This window comes from Rhopalosiphum padi, chromosome 4, assembly GCF_020882245.1.
Source record: "Rhopalosiphum padi isolate XX-2018 chromosome 4, ASM2088224v1, whole genome shotgun sequence".
NCBI lineage: Eukaryota > Metazoa > Arthropoda > Insecta > Hemiptera > Aphididae > Rhopalosiphum > Rhopalosiphum padi.
In genome coordinates, this window is record NC_083600.1 from 14,969,835 (window position 1) to 14,995,050 (window position 25,216).

The 25,216-nt window shown below is 26.7% G+C and overlaps 3 protein-coding genes across 3 annotated transcripts; 1 reads left to right on the top strand and 2 right to left on the bottom strand.

Annotated features, from left to right (window-relative positions):
- Nucleotides 1-635: 635 nt before the first annotated feature.
- LOC132928329 (transcription factor MafK) lies at nt 636-2,309 on the bottom strand. Its single transcript, XM_060992914.1, has 3 exons — nt 1,760-2,309; nt 1,507-1,676; nt 636-1,300 (listed from the first exon to the last, which is right to left on the bottom strand). The coding sequence occupies exons 1-3, from the start codon at nt 1,790-1,792 to the stop codon at nt 1,102-1,104; spliced, it is 402 nt and encodes a 133-aa protein (XP_060848897.1). The 5' UTR covers nt 1,793-2,309; the 3' UTR covers nt 636-1,101.
- Nucleotides 2,310-2,468: 159 nt separating this feature from the next.
- Nucleotides 2,469-6,736, top strand: LOC132928328 (T-complex protein 1 subunit zeta). The gene is made up of 11 exons (XM_060992912.1): nt 2,469-2,745; nt 3,352-3,415; nt 3,726-3,860; nt 3,915-4,200; nt 4,271-4,370; nt 4,430-4,592; nt 4,683-4,862; nt 4,947-5,094; nt 6,077-6,217; nt 6,302-6,470; nt 6,536-6,736. The coding sequence occupies exons 1-11, from the start codon at nt 2,609-2,611 to the stop codon at nt 6,606-6,608; spliced, it is 1,596 nt and encodes a 531-aa protein (XP_060848895.1). The 5' UTR covers nt 2,469-2,608; the 3' UTR covers nt 6,609-6,736.
- A 3,783-nt stretch (nt 6,737-10,519) lies between these two features.
- On the bottom strand, nt 10,520-21,319 carry LOC132928327 (choline transporter-like protein 1). Its single transcript, XM_060992911.1, has 15 exons — nt 20,981-21,319; nt 16,911-16,984; nt 15,027-15,110; nt 14,809-14,951; nt 14,651-14,743; nt 14,476-14,566; nt 13,950-14,013; nt 13,421-13,529; nt 13,223-13,325; nt 13,031-13,150; nt 12,455-12,947; nt 11,804-11,970; nt 11,538-11,630; nt 11,388-11,480; nt 10,520-11,318 (listed from the first exon to the last, which is right to left on the bottom strand). The coding sequence occupies exons 2-15, from the start codon at nt 16,974-16,976 to the stop codon at nt 11,262-11,264; spliced, it is 1,776 nt and encodes a 591-aa protein (XP_060848894.1). The 5' UTR covers nt 16,977-16,984; nt 20,981-21,319; the 3' UTR covers nt 10,520-11,261.
- Between the last annotated feature and the right edge of the window lie 3,897 nt (nt 21,320-25,216).

Consider the following 25,216-nt stretch of genomic DNA (forward strand, 5'->3'; position numbering starts at 1 on the left):
AAAATGTCCAGTAGTTTTTAAAAGCGTCAGGAAAAACCCTGAAAAAGTAACGGAAGAACGGGAATTTTTACGCATGACCACTTTTTGACAAAATCAATTTTTTGATTTTGCTGTAACTCAAAAAAGAATCATTGTAAATACTTGAAATTTTCACCAAATGTTTATATTAGCGTTATCTATTAACATTTAAATTTTCAAAATATTTAGAATTTTTTTAAACTATTTTTTGGCCATTGAATTTGATTTTCTAAAATTTAATACAAGGTTTATTATATGTTGTTCTTGTTATAGTAAAAAAAAACTCCAGCGTCAATATAGAAAAAAATTTATGAGCGTATGAAATTTATTTTTTTACGAAATTGAATAAAATAATGATATATTACAATTTAGAAAATAATATAATATATTTTACTAATTATCCTAGACTTACAATTCATCTCCGTACAGAATCGTTCTTCGTATACAATGATACCTGTCATTTCATTCAAATTCAAATTTAACACATTCATTATATAGTGACCAACTCATTTCCATGTCTACTATACATCAGAGCGATATCCACTTGCCCACCTTTTTAAATTTAAACTTATTTTCTTCTTGTAATAGAGGTAATCTTAAAAATAATATCAAAACAATTTAAGAAAAATAATTTATTATTTATTACCACTTTGTAATTAAACCATATAAATAAATCTAATTAAGATTAAAAATATAATCTTACACATCATACTAATAGTATACAAAATAGTTTAAGGAACATAGTATATGTAAATTTGAAAAAATATATTTAGATAATACATTTTAGAATATTCTATAATTTGTGTTTTCTTAATATTTAACATTTATTGATTAAATAAATATCTATTTCAATACTCAATATTAAAAACAATGCAAGATTTTATGTTTTATCTATTAAAATAATATATTGATAAATACCATAAAAATATAATATACTCCCAAATACCTAGTTAAAAAATAATGATTAATATCAATTGAAGTTCTAAACATAAATAATTCATATCTATAATTTTACTGAACAATAATTTTTAAATAAGAATACTGTTAGGCCCACGTTAATACACAAGTAATAAATTACTTCAATTATAATGATTGAAGTTCTAGAGGTAACATTACTTTATTAGTAGCAGCAAATCTTTTTAGCATTTCATATTGTCTAACTGTATTTTCAACTTCAGACCTAATCATATTATTTGAATGTTGCAGATCGTCTAGCTCTTGATATTCTTGAGATTTCTCTGTTTCTAATTCATCCTTTTGTTCAATTCTCTTGATTCGGCAACTGAAATACATAAGAAGTAATTGTTGTGTCAAAAGTAGGTAACAAAAATCAATGCTTAGATAAAGTGTATGACTATTTAATAATAATTTTATAAATGATAACAAAATATAAAAACTAGACAGATAAACTAACAATGAATTTGTTGAATTTTTTAACAAAGTATAAAATTATATTATGTTATCTTACAGACTTAAAAAAAAAATTACCTAGCAGCATATCCACGATTTTTTAATGTCCGTCTGCGCTGTTTCATACGTACTATCTGATCTCTAGTTAGTCCACGCATCTTTAGTTGACGGTTTAAATCACGTACAGATATTGTGACCAACTCATCGTCGCTTATATCCAAAACTGGACTTGGCGACAGCGGTGGTGGCTGTAAACCAATGCATAAGGTAACAAACTTAGTTTTGTGCATATTATTCAAGTAAAATTTGGATCTGTCAATAGGTTACTCACCAAGTATTCTCTTTTTAAAGGAGACATGCTCATTAAAATTGAAATTAATTCGACTACAAATAATAATTACTAGACAATTTTCTTTTTAAAAATGACTAACTTAAGCGGAAACAGAAATATAATTAAACGCAAATACGAAATATTAATAATTTTGTTTTTATACTTGCAAGTAATCCTAATTTTTCCTTTCTATTTTTCGTCTATACTCTATACATAATTTATAGTCTTTATCATTACACACACAATATCGCGGTCTATACCATAGAGTAAGAATTATACTCAATTGTGTATTGTCTATTCCTTATGTGGTTGTAGTCGGAGTGGTGAACAATATTATAATGGTAAATAGTTATTACTACAATAGCTATATTTGCAAACATAGATAAGGTTTATCTATAATCGTAGTGACAGGTGACAGTAACTTTACTGCATTAGTGTTAGACGAAATAAAAAAAAAACAGAAAAATAGAAAGTACAAAATGAACATAAATCGCGGACTAACTATCTTTGTTGTGTAGTAATAATAGCATTTACCATTTACCACATTCTATAAATTATGTACCCATGATTAACTAGTTAGTTAATCATGCTATTACCTATCTTTTTTATCAAATGTAATATAAGACAATGAGATTACAGATGTTCACAGTAAAACTTACAAGTTCCTTGTGAACTGATGTTAGTAACAATTATTCCGATTATTTCATACCTTCATTTTGTAGTGGGTAGTGCCGTACTGCCGTAGTGTTCAGGTGTTCAAATCCGACTTACTAAACACGAGTTTTTTCCCTGTCGAAAAGAAATTTTTATAATTTATAAACTATTTACGAACATTTTTGAAAATCTACCATGTCTGCTATAAGCTTGTTAAATCCCAAGGCGGAATTTGCTCGTGCCGCTCAAGCGTTGGCGGTGAACATTTCGGCTGCAAGGGGCATACAGGATGTGATGAAAACCAATTTGGGACCAAAAGGAACAATGAAAATGTAAGCCCCTTAAATTTTAAAATGATTTGCTAAACATTATGTTTACCATAAATTTCTCATGGATGTCGTTACCTATATTCATATAGTTTCTACAGTTAAAAATTAGTTATAGGTTAATCACAATAGTTTTTAAATCATAATAGCCCTCATATAAATTATCTGCTAAACTTGCAAATATTATCCTAAGCTCATAAAGCTTGAATCTTAGAAACTTTTAATTTTAATTTGAATTTATATCAATATTTATAAAATTAATTTTTTTTGCCATAATATGACACTCGTTAGGTACACAGGTGTATAATATAAAGAAGTTAAGTATCTATTTACCTATTCAAAATTTGGTATTAAGTATATTATATAAAAAATCAGAATTTAAATAAATGCTTAATAATAAAAATATGAATGTATGTTTGGTGTAAAGTAAACGATTGATAAATCCATAAACTTATTTAACCTAAAAGCAATAATATTAAGTGGATGAAATGTTATGAATTTAAATTAATAATTGAGGTATGAGGAATTGTATCTTATGAACTAGATTTGTTGTTTCATTAGTATTTTTAAAATTTTAAATAAACTTTAATTACATTAATTATTTGTTTATAGGTTAGTCTCTGGAGCTGGAGAAATTAAAATTACCAAAGATGGTAATGTGCTCTTACATGAAATGGTAATATAAATACTTTTAATCTAAGTTTTAATCTGTTGTTTTAATTAATTATTTATAACATTAATATCTTATACCTATTAATAATATTTAATAAAATAATTTTCCAAACTTTAGATGATAATTAAATACATATTTTTTGATAATATTTATAGTCTGATTATTAGTATAACTGAAAATTAAACAGCTAATATTCAAACCTCTTTACAATCTTAAAAGTAAAATATTTTGGTTAGAGTTGTAGCCCTCCCAAAATGTCAACCTTAGTTATGTTCATTGTATTTAAAACATATTATATTTATTGGTATACTAGCAAATTCAACATCCAACTGCTAGTCTCATTGCCAGAGCTTCTACTGCTATGGATGATGCTACTGGTGATGGTACGACTTCAACTGTTCTTATCATTGGTGAACTTCTTAAACAAGCTGAAAACTTGATCTCTGAGGTATATATTAGATATATAAAATAAAACTTTTAAATAATTAAACTTTTATTTTAGGGTGTACATCCTAGAGTGTTGACAGAAGGCATGATTAAAGCCAGAGATAAGGCATTGGAACTTTTGGAGAAAATTAAAGTTGAAGGAAAACCAGATCGCCAAAGACTGTATGATGTAGCTACTACATCTCTTCGTACTAAAGTTGATAGAAAATTAGCTGATCAAATGGCAGATATATGTGTTGATGCTGTATTAAATGTGCAACGTGAAGATGGAATTGATTTACACATGGTTGAATTAATGGAAATGCAACATAAGACATCTACTGCAACTACTCTTGTTAGAGGTAAATTTATTTTACTCATTTAAAATTTAAATTATAAATAATATGTACTAATAAAATTAACTTGTCTTAGGCCTTGTTCTTGATCATGGTTCTAGGCATCCAGATATGCCAAGAAAAGTTGAAAACGCTTATATATTAACTTGTAATGTTAGTATGGAATATGAAAAAAGGTAATAGATAATTTATTATTATTTTAATTTTTTATTTATATTTAAATATTGTTATTCAGTGAAGTGAATTCTGGGTTCTTTTACAAAACTGCCGAAGAAAGAGAAAAATTAGCATTAGCTGAACGTGATTTTATTGAACAAAGAGTTAAAAAAGTTATTGAATTAAAACGGAAAGTTTGCCCTCCTGGATCTGGTAAATCATTTGTTGTCATAAATCAAAAGGTATTTTATTATATGTTGAATCTAATTAATTTGTAAAATAATATATGTATATTTGTCTTACTTTAATGTGTTTTACTATATGAATTTTAGGGTATTGATCCATATTCTTTGGATATGTTAGCAAAAGAAGGTATAATTGGCTTAAGGCGTGCCAAAAGGCGTAATATGGAACGTCTCTCATTAGCATGTGGAGGATCTGCCGTCAACAGTGTTGATGATTTAACTGAAGATGTACTTGGTTATGCAGGATCTGTTTATGAATATGTTTTGGTATGTATTATTTTTTTTTTTTATTATTATTATTTATTATGTAATTTGTATATTTAAAATTAATTCAATAATAATTACATTTAGGGTGAAAATAAATACACTTTTGTTGAAGATTGTAAGAATCCTCTTAGTGTCACCATATTAATAAAAGCTCCTAATAAGTACACATTAACTCAGATCAAAGATGCCATTCATGATGGTTTAAGAGCAATCAAGAATTCCATTGATGATGGTAATTATTAATATTTGTTGACTTATTTATGAATTGTTTCAAATAATAAGTAAGGTTTTGTTATTGATTCATAACAGTAGAATTTGCTATTAGGCTTTTCAATACTATATTGACTATCTATTTGTAACATTGAACGAACACAATCTCCATATATCCATTATTTCCAGTACATTTCATCTAATGTCTTTATTTATTTTAATAATAATAAAATAAATTCCAATTTTTAATTATTAATTTACATATTACTCTAATGGTGAGCAGCAAATGAGCAACATAAATTAATAATTAAACCGGTTTAAAATAGAAAGATGATAAAAAAAATTTAGTAGGGTTCAGACTAAGTTTTTAGTATCAACCAAGTGTATACAGTTTATGCATTTTATGAGTGGTAAATTATCTCATAGAGGAGTTTAGTAGAAAAAGTTGATTTTTCTATTATTTCAGGAGTTAGGGAATTATTTAGTTTCTTTAACATATTTGAATATTTTTTAAATACTCAAAATTACTGTAATGTAAACTTTAACTTAGCTTCGATAATAATTTGAATTTATTATACTTTTATTCTCTAAACTACTTTGTATTAATAAATTATCCATGTGATTTAATGTAATAATGTATCTGTATTTCATATTTGTTTGGTTTTTATATTTATAATTTATAAATATAAGGTTTTTAAAAGATTATATTAACATCATACTTTTACTTGTTTTTATACTATTATATATCTTTTGTGATCATTGTATTTTAGACTAAAAATATCTTGTATTCATAAGTTCTGAACAACAGTTATCACAGTGCATACAGCTACTTCTGATTTTTGTTTTTATTGGTTTTAAAATAATTAATAATAATGTTCATAATATTATATATTATAAATTATAATACCTACAAATAATTACATATTTTTATAAATAAATATTTTTACAAACACCTAAACAAATATAATTATATATATTATAATTATTAATTATTTAAATTGCAGGTGCTGTAGTACCAGGTGCTGGTGCATTTGAAATATTTGCTTGGCAAGAACTTCAAAAATTTAAAGATGAAATTAAAGGCAAAAGCCGTTTAGGAATTCAAGCATACGCCGAAGCTTTGTTAATCATACCTAAAACTATTTGTAAGTATATATTTGACAAACTTTTTGCCTGATGTTGATTGGTTATTTTACCTAGCCTTTAATATTATGATTTAAACATTTTAGCAATCAACAGTGGTTTTGATGCTCAAGATATGATTGTTAAATTACAAGAAGAGTGTAGAGAAAGTGTAGGTCCAGTAGGAGTAAATGTTGATAGCGGTGAAGTTCTTCAACCAGTTGATGCTGGAATATTTGATAATTACTGTGTTAAAAAACAAATCCTGAACTCTTGGTAAGATCATAATATTTTATATAAAGTTTAAATTTTCTAATTTATTTTATTTATTATTTTTTTAGTACTATTATCGCTAGCAATTTGTTGCTTGTTGATGAAATAATGAGAGCTGGTATGTCATCACTCAAAGGATAATAATGCTTATTTGTTTGTTTTTTTCCATTATGCTTATACACACCTAATTTTTATATTACTAAAAAGTTTCTAACATAAAGTTTCTACTTTGATTACAATTTAATTCTAATAAATTTTCTAAAACATTATTTGTGTTTTAATGTCATTATTTATAATAATTTGGAAAAATGTGTTATATTTATTTGAAAAATCGTATTATTCAAAATTGATTAATCTTATGAAATATATTTATTACTAGATAGATAAAATATAATACTCAATTTTAAATTTCAAATTTTACTCATAAAAATTAACAAAATGTTGCAAATCTTTTTTTCAAACATAAAACACTGTTGTGTAACAAAAAAAGGTATATTTTTTTATACTTTTATGTATTGCCAAAATAAATCCTAATAAGTTTGTTTTTTTCAAAACAATTATCTCTTATCACCCCTACATCAAATAGTAATCATCTGTATATATGTGACATCAATAGTTTGGAATCTTTGACCAGAATAATTATGCTGCCATATTGTTTTACATAAGAGATGTTTACATGATTTATTATTAATACTTATTTAAACATAACTAATACTGTTAAAGTTTTGAAAAAAATATCAGTTTTAGGCTTCTCCTTTGTGTGTATAAAATTAAAAATTCTTAATGCTTTTAAATAATTAAGCTATATAAAAACTCAACTTATCAGCACAGATTATGTTCTCTCCGTAACTTTTATAATAGGTTAATTCACATTCACTAATTTTTAAAGTAGCAAAGCTAAACGTGAACTGTTAAACATAAATTTGCTATGTAAGACTGAGTCAACATTAATTATAGCGACTTTTTAAGTTTGAGTAACTATTTCTTGAATTACTCAAATATCAAACAATTTATATTAAAATATTAAGTTACTTTAAATTTACATACTTATTTGGAAATTCTCAAATTAAATTATATTAATTACATGAACCATAAACTTAGAACCAACAATAATATACAATAATAATAATAATAATAATACCAGCAATAATATAATGACAATATACTATAAATAGTTGATTGTCTGATTCAGTTAAAACATTGATAATCTTAAGTGTTTAAGTGTCAACTTTGCTGTACTATTATTTTAGAAACTATCAGAACTACCCTAGTAATCTAGCATATTAGAATAAAGAAACAATTGACATGGTCAATATTTAATTTTATAACTATATTGTGTCTTTTAAAGTCAATGGTAATCATTTAATATAATACATTTATCGATCTTATCTACCCCCCCCCCCCCAAGAGAATTAGTTAGGTACTTTTATTTCATTATTTGATGAATAATTAGTAATAACATAAGCCAACCAATTTAAAATGGTAAGCCTAAAAGCATTGCAGACCAGCTTTTAAAAAAGAAAGCTAATTATATACTTTTCAAGAGTGTACGGTGATTGTTAGACTTCTATAAATATGCTGCAATTTTTAAAGGACCGTTAAGAGTAAGTAATGAACTAGAAAAATACACTTTTAGACAAATTTAAAACTTAATCCTTCCGGTATGCACAAACGTAATACAATTTAGTTTTTTTTTCTATTCAAGTACAGAATTGTATAAAATAATATTCGCATAAAAACACTTATTAATTTTCGCCTTTTATACTTCTGAATTAAGATAGTCAAATATTGAAGGCAATAAAAATATACACTAAGAATCTTAATTTGTGATTTATTTATTTACATTTTATTAATTCTGTGGTTTTAATTACCTACATTTAAATTTTAATAATATCAACACATTTTTTAAAGTTTCGGTCATGATGTCAAAAATGTTTAAAAATTCTATTAAATATTGATATGGATAGTTTTAATATTTAGTAGGTATTTGCCGTCAGTGACGACGTACCAATATGAATCCACAGTTCTGAAGTCTTGTTAGAGTAAATCACCATGATCATCAGTTGGTAACCATGGTATCAACAATAAGAATATGGTTTATTGATAACAATAAGTGATAAATGATAATCAATCAGACATGGCGTCATAGAGTTTTTAAAATAACGAAGTTCGACAAAATATAGCAATTGGCATTAGCATCATAAAAAATCATATCATAATATTAAGTTGTTGATGTTGTCAAATTTTTCGATCGTAGGTCTAATAAATTGTATTTTGCAAGTGTTGATCAGTTATTTTTCATCTACACATTTTTTATTTTACTATTTTACTGTAACTACGAAATGGAAGACGACAACATATGTGAAAGTTTTGCTAAGCGTCTGCAAGAGTCTGAGAACACGTACAAGGTATTTGGTTTCTCACACATCATTATTATCGGTTCCATAGCAGACATAATGGACACGTCGATTCGTGCTATCATTGATGGTATGTACCGTAAGACAAAATTACACTGCAAAACCGATGAAGAAGTCGAAGTGTATCGTAAACGGCTGTGCAAGCTGTATTTAACCTACTTAGAAAAAGGTTTGGTCAACATCGAACGTCTAGAGCCAAAGCTGTCAGACATATTATCTGTGAATGTGGAGAATCCTGTTGGGAATTCAAGTGATAAACTAAACGAGTTGAAAACAAAGGTTGCTGAGCGAACGAAACGTCTTCAAAGTCTGTTAGCATTGCAGAGCCGTTTGAAAACTGACACTGTTCTAGCAGAGTGGGTTATTTCCAAAGTAGGACCATCTGTACATGAAGCTGAAAAAGATCTCTCCAACATGAAATGTGTCTCTCCAAATGATGTTGAATCTATACTGAATAGTTTGAACCGTATGAAAAACTCTTTTCATTCTTTAGAATTAAATTAAATATCAATTTTTGTTTTAGTTTTGTACAATTTATTAACAGTTGTTTTTTTCCAGTATGTATCTTAATAATGAATTCATTGTGAAATGTTAAAATATAAACTTATTTTTTTAGTATACCTAAATTTTGTATTTTTGTTCCAAACTATAATCCTGCCCAAGGTTAAAATCAAATTTCCAATATTTTAAGCTAGTAAAATAAAAAAATTATTCATTTGCACTGCTACCAAATGATTAACAAATCAAACCTATTAAAAGTTTTACTCTTCTCTACACCAACGGCATATCCAGCTATTTATTTTTTGGAGGGAGGAGTATTAAAAAAAATGTATAAATGAAACGAAAAACTAGGTTATAATTATATACACACTACACTGGACAGGACTTGTATATTATTTTAAAATTGAGTTATTAATGATTTCGCCACAGATATATTTTAATTTCTCTAATACACATTTAAAAAAAAAAAATTAATTTGCTACATGCAAATAAATTTCATTGCAAAAATAACATTTTAATATTATTTAATATATTTTATGTTACTTATGTAATAAATACATAATATAATAATATAATAAATATTTGTAATCCTATAACAACCATCTATTTGATTGTTTATTTTATTTAAGTGACATTGTGACAATGATTTTCCAAGATACAGCAGTAATTTTTTTAAAACCACACTTAAATTATTTAATTATTTTAAATGAAATAAATAAAAATTTTTTTTCTTTTTTTGGCATTTAAGTATTTAAACCGTTTATGGTGATCAATTTTTATTAGACTTAAAATATTATTTACTTTACAACAAATAAAATATTTCAAGTATAGTTACAATCAACTATACATATTGCATGATAAAAAATATTTATTTGGTCTTAATAAGAAAAGTATAATACTACAAGACTTCATTTAATTGATCGAATAGAAAATGAAATTACTACTTGAAATATTTTTAAATACTTAATACTGATAATATAAGTAATACATATTTTTTTTAGATAATTAGTTCCAATAAAACTACACAGTATTGAGCTATGTATAATGTATGTTATATGTTTGTCAACCAAACAAAATTCATTAAGAATTTAATAATTTCGTTAAAACATAAGAAAATATAAAAATATAATATAGTTTTAGATCATAAATAGTATATATTTGTAAATATAAATAAAAAAAGATATAAAAATAAATTTTAATATAAAAAGCACATAATATTATGGAATAGTTTATGTAGTGTCCAAAGTATATAATATAATATAAATTATAGTAAATATTTTATCATTAAGTTTGTAATTTGAATGTTTTCATTAGAAAATTGATTCATTTTAAACACCGCTTGAAATCTATTTTTTATAAATATAAGTTCAAATATCATATTCTTTGGTCATAATAAACATGTATATAATTATTTAAATTCAAGTATAAAACAAAAATAAATATTAGAACACTAAAGGACAGTAATATTAAATAATACCAATATATATTTAAAAATTGTAATTAGGAAATTGTATAACATTGTTAAATTACTTTAAAAAGGAATAAAACATTTTTAATAAAAGTTAAATGAAATATTATTTAAATTATCATTAATCGGAAAAAATAAAATTACTTTAGATAACAAAAAACTATATAAATGTATGAAAAAAAATTGTTCTTTTTAAAGACATTAGTCCTTCTAATGATTTTTTAGCATTTAGTAAAATTTAAAGTTTAAAAATTATACATAATAATGGCAATACAAAAAATTATAAAATAAAATAGTTTACTTAATACACATGCTCAACTTGAAGCAATAATAATTTTACTTTTCCTTAGTTGATAAATATGAATAAATAGATTATTATTAATGTAACTGCAGATTCATGGTTTTAAATTAATTTGTAGCTCCATCGCCGACTCTTAACACCTTTTGGCTGCTCTCAACAAAATCCTATTTAAAAAAAAATTATAATTATATTATTAGTATTGATCTGTAAACACTATTAATAATTTAACCCACCATTAGTTCTTTACTCATGTAATATTCTTGAGTGACTCCATCATTTAGATTACAATCTTCGCAGAAACACATAAATATTGTGTCAATCACCATCTACACATTTAATAATGTTTAAGTACACACATTATAACAATTTAGTCAATATCTTACCTCATATACAGAAATAAAGCAATGTGCAACAAAATAAGCAAAAATTCCAGCAACTGTAAGTGGAACCCACAAATGAAGGATTCCAGGTTTAGTCTAAAAAAATTTAAAATGTTAATATAATAATCCATTGGTATAAATAAAAAAGTCATTAAACTTTATTAACAATATCATAAAAATAATAAATTAATTATAAAATTTAAACTAACTTTATAGTAAATTTCTAATTAATCTTAGACTTTAATAAATTTCAATATACAAAACAATACCTCAAGCATTTTGAACCCTAATAATACAGTTGACGTGACCACAAGTACTTTTCCTAAGAAAAGCACAAAGTCTCCAACAGAATTTATGGCAGCAACACGTAATACATTTGAAGTTATCATTTTAAAAGCTTGTTGTCCAGATCTGCAGAAGTTATCACCATAAATAGCTAAAAATTAAAAATTAAATAATTAATTACTTGAAGATAATAAATTTAAGACTTATAATAATAATAATTATTTAAACGTTTATATGCTGTAAGTATATTTTAATAATCCAAATTTTAAAACCATGTCTAACAATAATTATTATTATAAATTACAATTTTACATAATGTAACATACTTAAATGGTCTTCAACCATAAAAATTGTAAAAACTGTTTGTTATATATTTTTTTTAGTGAAAAATGGATAGATTAAAATTATAAAATGAATATTATTTGTTGAAATTCAACAACAAATATATATATATATATACACACACACACACAAGTTACAAGTTAATGTGATGTAAATATATAATAAGTTTAATTAGAACATAAAAAGTGAAGCATAATGTTTTCAATATTCTAGTTTGCATCTTAATAATATAAAAACTTCAATGCAAACTAAAATCTCATACAATGATAAGAATGAAACTAAATATTTCTTACCGATTTCAATGTAAGCATTTCTTGTCAAATATTGTAAAAATTGCTGCAGACAACTGAATAAACATTGAAATACATTATACAGCGACTTTGCTACTTCATTTTTAGATTCCTTTAGGGTTTCATCAATGAAATTTAAAATAGCTCTAATTATTTGGAGAATGGCTATAATGAACGATCCTAAAGCTACAGATCCCAAATGGTAGTTGAACAAGTAATTAATAGATGTTGAAATTGGAGATGACATGTTGTCTTTGTTCCTAGTGAAGAACCATGTAGCAACAGAACCAGCAATAATCATATGTTGACAGCCAATGATAAATTCAATAACCCAAACTAATACCAAAATATTATAAATTCTGGCAAATTTCATCAACTGGTCCTTTTTATAGTAGACATTATGGCTCAACGGTTCAAATGCAGGGGATCCAGATGCTTGAATGAGAACAGCAAAATAACTCCACAGAATGATGGCCAAGCACAGGAATAAGAATGTCTGTATGGATAAACATAATATTAAATATAAGTAATTTTTATTTATTACACAAATAAAATACTTATAATTGACTTGAAGCTTACCACTATTGGTTGGATGAGTAACAATGGCATGCTTTGTATAGCTTTACCAGATTCCTTAAACAATTGTACGACAAGAGCAATACGGCTTCTCATAGCCACAATGATTAATAAGATAATTATCTAATATAAATAAAAAGTCATACATTTTACATAATAATAATAAAAATATTGTATCCAAAGACATGTACTCACTGTAGATATTGTGGCGATTAACGCAAATGCAAAGTAAGTATTAACGTCTTGTTGTGCAACTTGGTCTTTAATTTCGGAATCAGACTTTTGTTTCCAGGTAACCCTACATAATAAAATGTTCATATGAGTCAAAATAAACCCATTAAAATGATAATACATAGGTGGATTTTATTTCATCCTAAATGTGAAATATATTACCATAAGAAAATAGATGCTGAAATGCTGACCACAACAACGCCAATAAGTACAAACCAAACAACAATACCAGCTACAAATCTTATCAAAAAAACAATGACAAGTGATGTGACTGCAAGTAATCAAAATACAAAACTTAACTTAGTAATCATATTAAAAATTGGGTCAACTAACAAAAAACAATGTACAACAATAGAAAAATTCACAAAAATGAAATAAATATTATATTAATATAGTTGAATTATTCTCAATTTAAAAAATCAAGGAAAATGTTTTCACATTAAAATTATAAAACATTGCATTTTTTCAATGTTAAGAAAAATCGTTTGGTTTTTATATTTATTTTTGATTGATCCTAGATTTTTTCACACAAAAACATTTTTTTTTTTTAATTCCAATATTTTGTTAATTATCCAAAAATTTAGGTCCTTCATGGAAAAACTTTTTAAAAATATTTTTTTATTAAAAAATCTTAGAAATAAAATAAAATTTGTATGAAAATTATAGAAAAATATTATTCATATTAACTTACTAAAAGCAAATATGCAAAGGTATATTATATCCCATTTAGTATGTTGTAAATCTTGAGTCACCTCCTGTAAAATAAAACAATTCATATTTATTGTTAATATAAACTAAATAAAACTATAAATACAGAAAAATCAAAACATTGATTAATTATCCATGTTAATGAAATTGTATTTTGTAAATTATACAGGCCAATATTTAAGGGAGGGCTTGGAGGGGCAATTGCCCCTGACGGCAACATTAAAACTAGGTTTAGGGGCAACAAAATATTAAAATATTTTTTTTCCTTTTGGGGGGGGAGGGCAGCAAATTATATGTTGCCCCTGGCGACATTTTTTGTAATTACAGTCCTGAAATTATATTAATATTTACAAGTATAATTTTTTTCAACAAATAAATAGAAACAAAGACATTATTAAGCTTGGATTGTCTGAATAATTTACTGTTTTCATAATTAAAATTAAATTAAAACTTAAAAATAATAGATAATAGATAATAATTGAAAAATTACATAATTTAATAAAACTTACTGTAAACAGGCTACCAATTGTTGAATTTTTTAAAATATTGTTGATGGTTGATTCATTACCTTTTGGAATACATCTATGCAAGAATTCTTGGCTAAAATTATAAATTAAATAGTAAAATTAAAATTAAAAATAATAAAATAGTTATGTTATTTTTAAAATAATCATTAATACATACTAATCTTTATAATCTGAACACCTTTCAACACATTCTCTTTTTACGTATTTCAAATCAGCTACTTTATAAATAGGAGCATCAATTTTTAAGAATCTAAAAATAAAGTAATTCACATGTAGTTAATAGTGATAATTTTAAAATAATACTGTTTAACTTACGGTTTACTAGTCATGTCTTTACCAGTACAAAATTTTGGATCTAAGTTTTTATTTTTAAATCCACAAATGTCACCACATTCGTCAAATCCATAAAATAAGCGATTTACATCCCCATTTGAAGTACAGTAGATGACTAATCCAAACTAATACAATAACATAAAATTAATAATTTTAATTAAGCAACAATAAAGTTAATAATATAAAATATGAATACTTACCACAGATATCAATACAAACAAAAATAGGACCAAAAATGAGCAATCTGTACAAGATCTTCCTTTCACAGGACCTTTAAAATTGGCCTATAAAAAAGTAAAAATAATATCAGTCTACAAAAAGTTTAAATTGAATCAAATAACTAATCATTCAATCTTATTCTGTTGAAATTAATTAAATATTAGGTACCACTAAAATGTAAAATAAAAACATTTTTTGTTCAGCCATAATAATAATATAAATTAGTTGCATTAGTCACAAACTCACAACACAGTGAAACTTCAACAATATATCACATTTAAAGGACTATGTAAGAATAAAAAATAGAATGAACAAAATAATTTCTGTTTGTTTTTTTCAGATTAGAGCATTAACTAAATAGTAATATAGTATATTTCTAATCAAGCACGGTACTAGAATTCTTTTCCAGGCAGGGCAGAGTGGGGCAAATATTTTTTTTACACGGGCTAAGGTTTTTTCAGCTATCAATGAAGTTATTTAAATAAAATATAAATATTTTCTTATCATATAACATAACATAATATAGCTATTAGCTATACAGTACAAACTTTTGAATAGTTAAAAATGTTTTAAAAATAATGACAAATATTTTTAATCACAGACCTTCAACAACTATATTAACAATGATGTACAAAAATGACAATTTCTTTATTACTTCAATATTACAAACCTTTGTGAATGAATGATTATGTTTTTTTACTTACATTTCATAAATATAAATTAAAGTAATTGTGTTTAGTAATGAGCAGATGAATTTGTTTGACTCAACTTTAATGCAATGGGATACATTTGTTTGTTTATTTTCATCCAGTAATTAGTACTCAATAAAGGTAATAATAAAAAAATAAAAGATGTTTTCCTTATAAGGCAATACTAGTAGATTAATCCATGATAAAAAGACCAAAGATGTCATTTGTTCAAACCTCATTAATCGAATTATTATAATAATTTATAATAAATTCAATTTATTCCGTAATTTATAATGTTTTATGACTTTATTATATATCGTACATATTTTTCAGTGGGGGGCTAGCGAGGGGGCTGAATTGTTTTCTGGGGGGGCTAGGGCCCCCTTGGCACCATGACTGTTTCTAATTATACTATTATATAGTATTATTATATCAATGGTTAGTGATAGTACGTGAAAAGTGACGCTTTCCTCCTCCTCTAAAAGAATAAGTAGTATCTGTGTAGTGTTAAGTTTCAGTAGCTCAAAAATTAGAGTCAGGAGACTTTCTAAAATTAAAAGGGTGTCATACCCGCATGAGTTGTCTTTGTCTTACATAAGTACGTAACATAGCAAATTTATGCTCAGCAAATCACGTTTAGCTCCATCAGTTTAAAAATTAGAGTGAATCGACCTATTACGAAAATTATCTGTTTGTATATTGGATTTTTACGATAGTTCAATTTTTTAGCAAGTTATGCGTATATAACATAGCATAAATTAAAAATGCTCATAACTCGCTTAAAAACTTAATAATCGTAAAAATCCAACATACCAACACAGATAATGTTTTTACCATCAAGTTTCATAATAGGTCGATTCACTCTAATTCTTAAACTAAAGGAGCTAAACATGATTTGCTGAGCATAAATTTGGTATGTTACATACTTGTAAGACGGAGACAATACATGCATATATTGCGGCCTCTTAATACTTATGATTTGTGATCTCTATGTCACTCTACCTTTAGTTTTTAAAAAAAAATTGAAGAATTTGATTTACATGCATTACTTCAACAGCTCAAATCTGATAGTTATTAGGGATAGTTGTAATATGTGTGCAAAACTATAGATGTTAAATTTCACATTTTAGCTACATTATACCAGTATAACAAACAGCTATAATATTATATACATACTTTAGCATCAGGTGACGATGGTTCAACTCTGTCCGAAGAACTGCAACAACTAAATAAGTCTCCCATTTTATGAACTAAAACAATAAAAACAAAAAATAATTAGTTTCATTAAAATGTTTATTACAATTATAAAGAAAGTACCTAGTTTTTAGTTTACCACTCTAAAATTAATGATAAAATGTTTCATAACTCAATTGTCTAAATAATTAAAATTCAATCATATCCTTGATATATACTATATTAAACTTATTTTTTTCAGTGATGAGAAGTATTTTAAACTAAATTATTCTGAAATACAATTATTTTATTATAAAATAAATAAATTTAAATAAAATGTTGATTTTATAATATGAAATTTTAATGTAAAAATGTAGGAATTCATCACTGAGGGAAACACTAGAGATAACTGGATAAGTAGTTTAAGTCTAATATAATGTTAAGCAATAATCATAGCTATGTAGGTAATAAATTTAAAATGGTCTTAATATATTTTTTGTTTAACCACATATATTATATAACCCATATATAACCGTTTTAAATAAAATTAAACTAATTTAATTAAACAAACTATTTTTTTTGTGTTATTTAATATTTCTCAAGTTAATAATTTAGTGAGTATATAACAGGTATGTCAAATTCAAAGCATTTTAGGACAATATATCTGTAAACAAAAAATATATATAATCCTATAAATAATTAATGTTTTCACATTGTTTTCAATTTGGTTGGGTTGCATAAAAATAAATTATTAGCCATGTTTGACATGCTTGATATACACAAATACAGTATTTCATCAAAATGGTTACCTAATTATTATCTACATAATATAAATATTTCACAGTCACCAAATATAACTCAGGTGGTGATTAAAAAATTAAATAATTAACTTTTTTAATTGTCTTTTTCCATAGTAACTAACTTTTAATTTATGCCATAATATATGTTCATATTATTAATTTATATTATTTTAAACTAAAATAATATTTACAATATGGTTTATTTATTATTTTATTGGACTCTCCCTAGTTTTATACTTCAGTAGGTACCAAAGCACTTCTTGTATATATTTACAACTAAATGTTTCATAGAAATTAATATTTGATTAGATCTTCAATTTGATCATTTATGGTAATAACTAATATTATATTTATATAGTATGTTTGCAAGTATAAGAAATAATAAAAATATTTCTGTTCACAAATTAATTAACAAGAATAAAAGATAAAATATAGAATATTTATCAATTACTATTATATATAAAAGATAAGACTTTATCTACTTTCATATATGTGAATTATAAACATAATTTATATGTCTTTTCAATGACTTGGTATTTATTTTATTTTAATAGTGACATAAAAATAAAAGATAAGCTGTTCACATTGATTTATTATGTCTGTTGATAAATGTTGACATTTCTAAAATTGTATTATTTATTATTAGATTAATAATTATAATTTATAATATTAAATACATATTAAAGATAAACATTAAGAACCATTTATTAGATATTTTATAGGATCAATTATTATTATTATTATAAAATGATTATGAATTATATATCAGTGGTCAATTATCAAATTAATGTTATTGATATAACCCACAAAAAATTCAAATAAAAAATATTTTTTATTATTTGATACATGGACGATGGTATTAAATTCGCATAAAATTCGCGCTATTTTTCAGCTTCTTGTAAGGGGATGCAAACATTATATAATCCAATTTAACCCTATCCCTTATCAAAGTGACGACACTACACACTGAAAAATCATATTAACCCTGCCACCCTGGTTAAAAATTAAACACTAGAAATCACCTATAACCTAACAAGTTGAATAGATAATTTCTATATACGATTAATGACCGGTACACTGTACACAGAAGATAAATACATAATAATATATCAATATCATAAATCATAATACATCATCGTGGTTTTATATTAAAGCTAACCTAGAGCATATGTTCATAAGTATATTATAAGTAGTATTAGTATTTAGTTATTATTTATTAATATTATAAACAATAAATTAGGGTTTACAGTTCTAAAAAAAAAAAAAAATACATAATGCAAAAAGTAAGGGGAAGTTAAGTTACGATTGGATTTGTATTTGTAAATATTTTTAACAGACTTAACCCACCAAAAAAAAAAACTTCAATAATATGATCATAATTATTAATTATACTACTGGAATGAGTAGAACGTAAATATTTTTTTAGAAAAAAATTCGAGGGGGGTACATTATTACAATATAATATATACAGAAGATAAGTATATAGGTTATTAATGTTATTATACTAGCCTCGGATAAATTTCGGGGGGTTACAACCACTTAACCCCCCCCCATCATTGGTTGCACCACATCCGCTGACAATTATCAGATTTTCTACTGTGCAATCGGAAATTTGGAAACAAAGGCCAAAGGGTAGACAAAAAACTAAAAAGTGCATCATCGAGAACAATGTATAATGAAATAGAATATTATTGTTATGTTAATTAATATTACCGATTAGGTTTTGGAGGTAAATACTAAATACACGCTAATGGCTAATCGTTATAAATTATAATGCCATTAACCCTACCAGGATTTCAAATACTTTATAGTTTAACTACCGGCGTGTCATATATGAAACCCAAGTAAAAGTGGCTGTTAAGTGTCAACAGTCAACCTTTGTGCAGAAATATACAGATATGTAAATGTCGGGGAATAATATTATTGTAACAATATTATATTGTAACTACAATCGTGTGAGCAGAAAATATTCGTAAATAAAGGTACAATTTTCCTGTAGCGTCAACTATCGGTCCGAACACTCCAAACATACAAAATACTAAAATAGTAAGCACTATAATATAAGCGTTCTAATGCGGCATCATGACACCGTGTTATTCAACTGTTCACTGTTTAACTACAGTCCCGAGTCCCGACGGACACGACGCCGAGCTCAGTAAATTTTCTGTACCTACCATCGACAGCAGCTATAATAATACCGGGTATATGTCAACAGGTAGGTCTAAAATTAACTGCAATTATGCATGTAACGATAAACGCAAGGACCATCATTATAATAATAATCATATCTATATTAAGAATCGAAAGTGTCTCGAAATAAACTAGTCAACATGAACCTAACCACGTAGGTACAATTATAGAAAGTCGAGTAGAAAGTTAGCGTCGGAACTCGTCGAATAGCTTATGAAGTAAAAATGAAAAATACCTGTACGTCCTGCAGTGGCGTCGAAACGAAAATAAGAATAATTATATGTTTTGAGAACTCTATAGCCTTTGCCCTTTGATGGAACCCAAATAATAACATTTGTATAGTGTCATGGCGCATGCAATCGTTGAGGTTCGAGACGAAAACTGTTCAATGCTCCCTCACCCTCATCCGAGATGATCAGCCCGTTGAAACGTGGCCATGAATAATTTTTTTATTTATCCGACGCCACAACACAACATCCTTAGGACATTAAGTCTCGTAACATATATTATAAACTGTAAACATAAGTCCACAGAATTTTAAAGATCGAATCGTGATACACTTATAATCAGTGACCGACAAAAGATTTTCACGGTACAGATCGTCCTCGAAAGATAATAATGCTTATAAACAACGTACAATTTAGTTTACTGTAAAATAAATTTCATTTACTGGGTTGACTACAGATAACTGTCGACGATATCATATTAATAATTATGAGTTGCCTGTGTTAAATAAACAGTTAAGACCTATCATCATAATATAGGCACCGATGTTTCATAATAATATGATAGTAAGTATTATAAATATAATAATATTATATAATATAGATGAAATTTGAAAATAATGAAATTTTATCTGTTCAGTGTATTGTGTTATACCTAGGTGACTTTGCTGAAGTAAATCGATCTTAGAAAACGACAATCGCGAAATTAAAATGCTTAAAAACGTGTAAAAACTGAAAACAAAAATATGTGTTGTATGCGTGTATGAGAGGACCATACGGGAAATTGAAATGGAAATACAGTAACACAGTTATACCTATTTAATGCTTATTGAATTAAATAATAACATGATTCGCTTACCGTTGGACTACACGTCCAAACACACACACGAGGACGGCTTCAGAGGTGATCCCCGTAAATCGACGGCGAACCGGTTTTTTTTATCAAAACACCGGTTGACAACGTCAACAACTAATGCAGAACAAGAACAAAAACAAAAACAAAAACGGATAGAACACGGCGTGAGGGCAACGGGACAGGGCGTGGTGGCAGCAACAGTGCGACTGGGCCACAGTGCCACAGTGTCGAAAAAATAAAAACAAATCGGCGGCGGCGTCCACGTCTCCCACCACGAGGAACTCGCGCGTGTACCGCGGAGTAACCGAAAACGCGACCCGCGAGTAACGACGGCCGCGGCGGTTTGTATACAAAATACAAATAATAATAATAATAACAGCCGACCGCGACGCGACGGCGCGGAAAACGAGACCGCCCATCAGCCACTGACGTCATCGCGGCCGTGACAACAAGAAATTCGTCAAACAACGAAGACAGACCGCCGCCACCCCTTACGCATCCTTCCCAGTCAAAGATTTGAGTAAAAAACATTGCTCGCGAGTTGGTGCGCGTCCGAGAGATGCATTGTGTTCTACTATAGTATGCAGTCCAAAATACAATAAAATAGTCTGTTCACGTGCTGTAACCCGTCCGCGGTGAGCGGTGACCTCGAATAGACGCCGCGGCGGCACCGTACAGTATACGCTATGGGCGGCACACGCGTAACATGAAATAACTATTGTAATAATTATTTTGGTGATTTTTTTTTTTTTACATATTTTAGCCTTAAACAACGACGTGTGATATTTTAATATTGTGCACTAACACTATGAATATAATGCCTATATTGAATTGTTGGATATCATGCCGATCGCCTCGATGATGTCTCGACGTCTCGTGTCGACAAACATAATATAGACGCGTATTTTATGAATAATATTAACAACGATGCGAAATCTTCAAGACGCCCCGAGTTGTTTGAAACGGGTCCGCCCGTCTTGTAAAATTGTAACACACGATATTATAATATTATACATTATTCATTTCTCGTTTGGAAATAGGTATTTTTGGCCCTGCTTTTAAGACGCATGGTTATAATATAGTATACATTGTTTTCCTGTTTCCCACAACATTATTTGTCATCGCTTATCGTTAAAAGGACCTCATAACCGGGTATGTGTCTCCGTTTTACGAACATAAAACATGGCAAATTTGCGTTCATCAAAATTAATTTAATGTTGTCAACTTACCTGTTTACTTATTATTAAACTTAAAGATAATACTATTGTCAAGGGCATTTCATAGACTTTTAATGATATTTTAATTTTTAAGTAAGTTACAAGCATTTTAAAGTTTTAATATTTTACTTAACCATAACTCACTTAAAAATTAAAATATCAATAAAAGCCTATGAGATGCCCTAGATAATAGTATTATACTATTATCTTTATGTTTGATAATAGATATATTGACTAATATTAAAGCTAACAACAAAATATTATGATATGATTGAAAATTTTGTTTCAGTTTGAATCATAAAGTGTACTGATCATTGATCAGTGTGTAAAGTATGGACGTGTACTATAGCCCAATAGCCCTAAAGCCTATAAAGGTATACAAGTATACAACTATTCTCGTAAAATGCATTCACATATAATATTTGTTCAAAATAAAATATGACAACCTCACCCTACTATGTATAAAATAATAATATAATATCCCCATTCATTGTCTAAAATTAGTCTAAATTAGTAAAATTCGAAATTGTAATAAATAAAGTTGATAAAAATGAATCTTATTCAGTTAAACTGTTAAAGTGATGGCACATTGCACATATTACATAATATATGATCGCTAAATAATCTGATCTAACACGCATAGTATTATAATGATATAATACATTTATTCAATATACATTATGACCTTCGTGTTCTGATTAATATTTGCTGCAAACATTGAGATATTTAAAGTCACCTTAGAATTTAAAGAGGCAAATAAATCTAGAATTGTATATCTATACTAGCTACGATTCAGTGCTCACCCTTTTTATACAAGGACTTGTCCATGCATGATGAATATAAATATAGGGATGGAAGATAGATGCCGGCCGAAACATGTCATTATTACAGTGTCGTTTATATTATTATGTTTCAACCACGACTACTCTATAGAGTATAGACTATATAATATGCCTAATATTTGATGACTGAATTTCGTGCGTCTCGCGTCATGTGGAATTATTTTTAAGCTATGTATAATGGTGCCTATTTGACATATTACTATGCATACCACTACATATTATGTAGTCATTAGTCATTATAGTACTTGACTTATGTTATTATCTATATCATATACAAACAGGAAACGCGCAGGACGTATGGATAGTTTAGATGCGCCTTATTTGTCATTTCAGTGGATTATTATGTCATCCGGCCATCGTACCGTGATTAAATATTATATTATTAGTTATTACCTACTTATTTTTATGTTAAGGTATGGTAAGTAATAAGTATTCAGTAAAGTAAATTCGGTTTTGATACTCAACAGGGGCATTGTTTGTAAATATAATGGTATAAAATTTGTTTCTCCAAAATTCAATTTTATTGAGATGTTTTAGATCTAGTATTACGATATTAAAATTGAAAAGAGTATCAAAATATTTAAACCTGCTCCAGCTGGGATAGTATAGGGTCATAGGGAAGTAGGTACCTAATAGGTATGAGGTATTTTTTAATGTATATATTATACACTATGTTTGACTATTATTATGGAACGAATGTACTTTTTCCATTCAATGGTTGTTATTTTGAAATAAATAATAATTATCAGATTCATATTCACTATTTCACTACTCAACTGGGCTAATATACACCGTGTTGGTTGGGTTACTTTAAAATGTAGACATAATTTATAATAATATAATATGATTATTTAACATTTATTATATTTATCAATCTATCATTTATAAAATATAGTAATGTACTATGTACAGGGCCCAGAATTTTATGACCTAAAAATATTTTTTAAAAATGCACACAAAAAAAATATTAAAATTATTTATAAAGATCAAAAAATGATTCAACATTTTTAAAAATTTACGTTTTACAAAATTCATGTGTAATGCAATTAATTTATCATAAATCGTAATTATTATTAATTAAATTTTAACACACGTGTGCACCGGGCTTAAAATAGTAACTGCCTACAGTTTATTAAATAACCGTAGATTGTGACAACAAGTTAACAAACGATAAAGATAATGAAGTCGAAAATCGACAAGCTAATGGAAACTGAATGCGTTACAATAAAATGTAACATTCAACAAGAAAAATGTATAGATTTGTAAAAAATTTACAAAAATGAATAAAATTCATCAAAAATACTAAAAAATTACCGTAAAGCATAAAATTCCCTATAAATACAAAAAATGCAAAATAAAAATTGTACCATTTGTACCATTAAATTCTATACTTTACGAATCAAATTTCTGTATAAAGAGTAGCCTCGAATGTGAGTAATGCGTGACTATGTGAGCATTAGAAAAAAAAAGATGCAAATTCATCAAGTTCCGGGCCCTAGTAATGTAATACTTACTTAAAAGTTAAAATACATAACATTTTACTTCAATGGCGAGATACAGCCGATATAAGTAATCAGTGACACACACTATAGAGGGTTCTAGGGTATCGCTGTATCAGCTGCTAGTCTGCTACCCTGAATTTTTTGACTTGAAAGTGTAATGGTACTTTCGTGCAAAAATGATACTCACATTGAGTACTACACAAACACTATAATTAATACATTTCCCAATAATAGCAGCATATTAGAAGAAGCGTTATTGCACTAATTTCCATTTATTTTTAATGTTTGAAAGTGATTTGTTGGGTGGGTTGTATATTTTCCATTGAACGTGCTACCCCTATTAATATTTGAGTGTGCGCCACTGTAAGTAATATTTTTCTATTGAAATTTTCTTGGAGTAGATTGGTCGCGAAGTGCAAATAATCATTTGTTTATTATAATAATAATATTTTAAACGAGTGTATATTTATTTATTATACCATTATATGTGAGTAATTGTGAGATACTAATGTCTAATATGATATTCATATATTGAAAGTATGTATTAAAATATAATATATATATATATGTTGCATCCTTATCGTGTTTTTTAATGTTTTACGAAATGGAACTGCGGCTTCTCTACTACGCGTAATTACCCAATATGGATAAAATTTCGTGAAGTGGATACCTAAACCG

Coding starts and splice junctions, on each gene's coding strand:
- LOC132928329 (XM_060992914.1), bottom strand. CDS start 1,792: ATGAGCATGTCTCCTTTAAAAAGAGAATACTTG. Junction 1,677..1,759: donor CTTTAAAAAGAGAATACTTG/GTGAGTAACCTA, acceptor ATTGGTTTACAG/CCACCACCGCTGTCGCCAAG. Junction 1,301..1,506: donor AATCGTGGATATGCTGCTAG/GTAATTTTTTTT, acceptor TATGTATTTCAG/TTGCCGAATCAAGAGAATTG.
- LOC132928328 (XM_060992912.1), top strand. CDS start 2,609: ATGTCTGCTATAAGCTTGTTAAATCCCAAGGCGGAATTTGCTCGTGCC. Junction 3,416..3,725: donor ATGTGCTCTTACATGAAATG/GTAATATAAATA, acceptor TTGGTATACTAG/CAAATTCAACATCCAACTGC. Junction 4,201..4,270: donor TGCAACTACTCTTGTTAGAG/GTAAATTTATTT, acceptor AACTTGTCTTAG/GCCTTGTTCTTGATCATGGT.
- LOC132928327 (XM_060992911.1), bottom strand. CDS start 16,976: ATGGGAGACTTATTTAGTTGTTGCAGTTCTTCGGACAGAGTTGAACCA. Junction 14,952..15,026: donor TGTTTGTATTGATATCTGTG/GTAAGTATTCAT, acceptor TTATTGTATTAG/TTTGGATTAGTCATCTACTG. Junction 12,948..13,030: donor TACTCATCCAACCAATAGTG/GTAAGCTTCAAG, acceptor TTATCCATACAG/ACATTCTTATTCCTGTGCTT.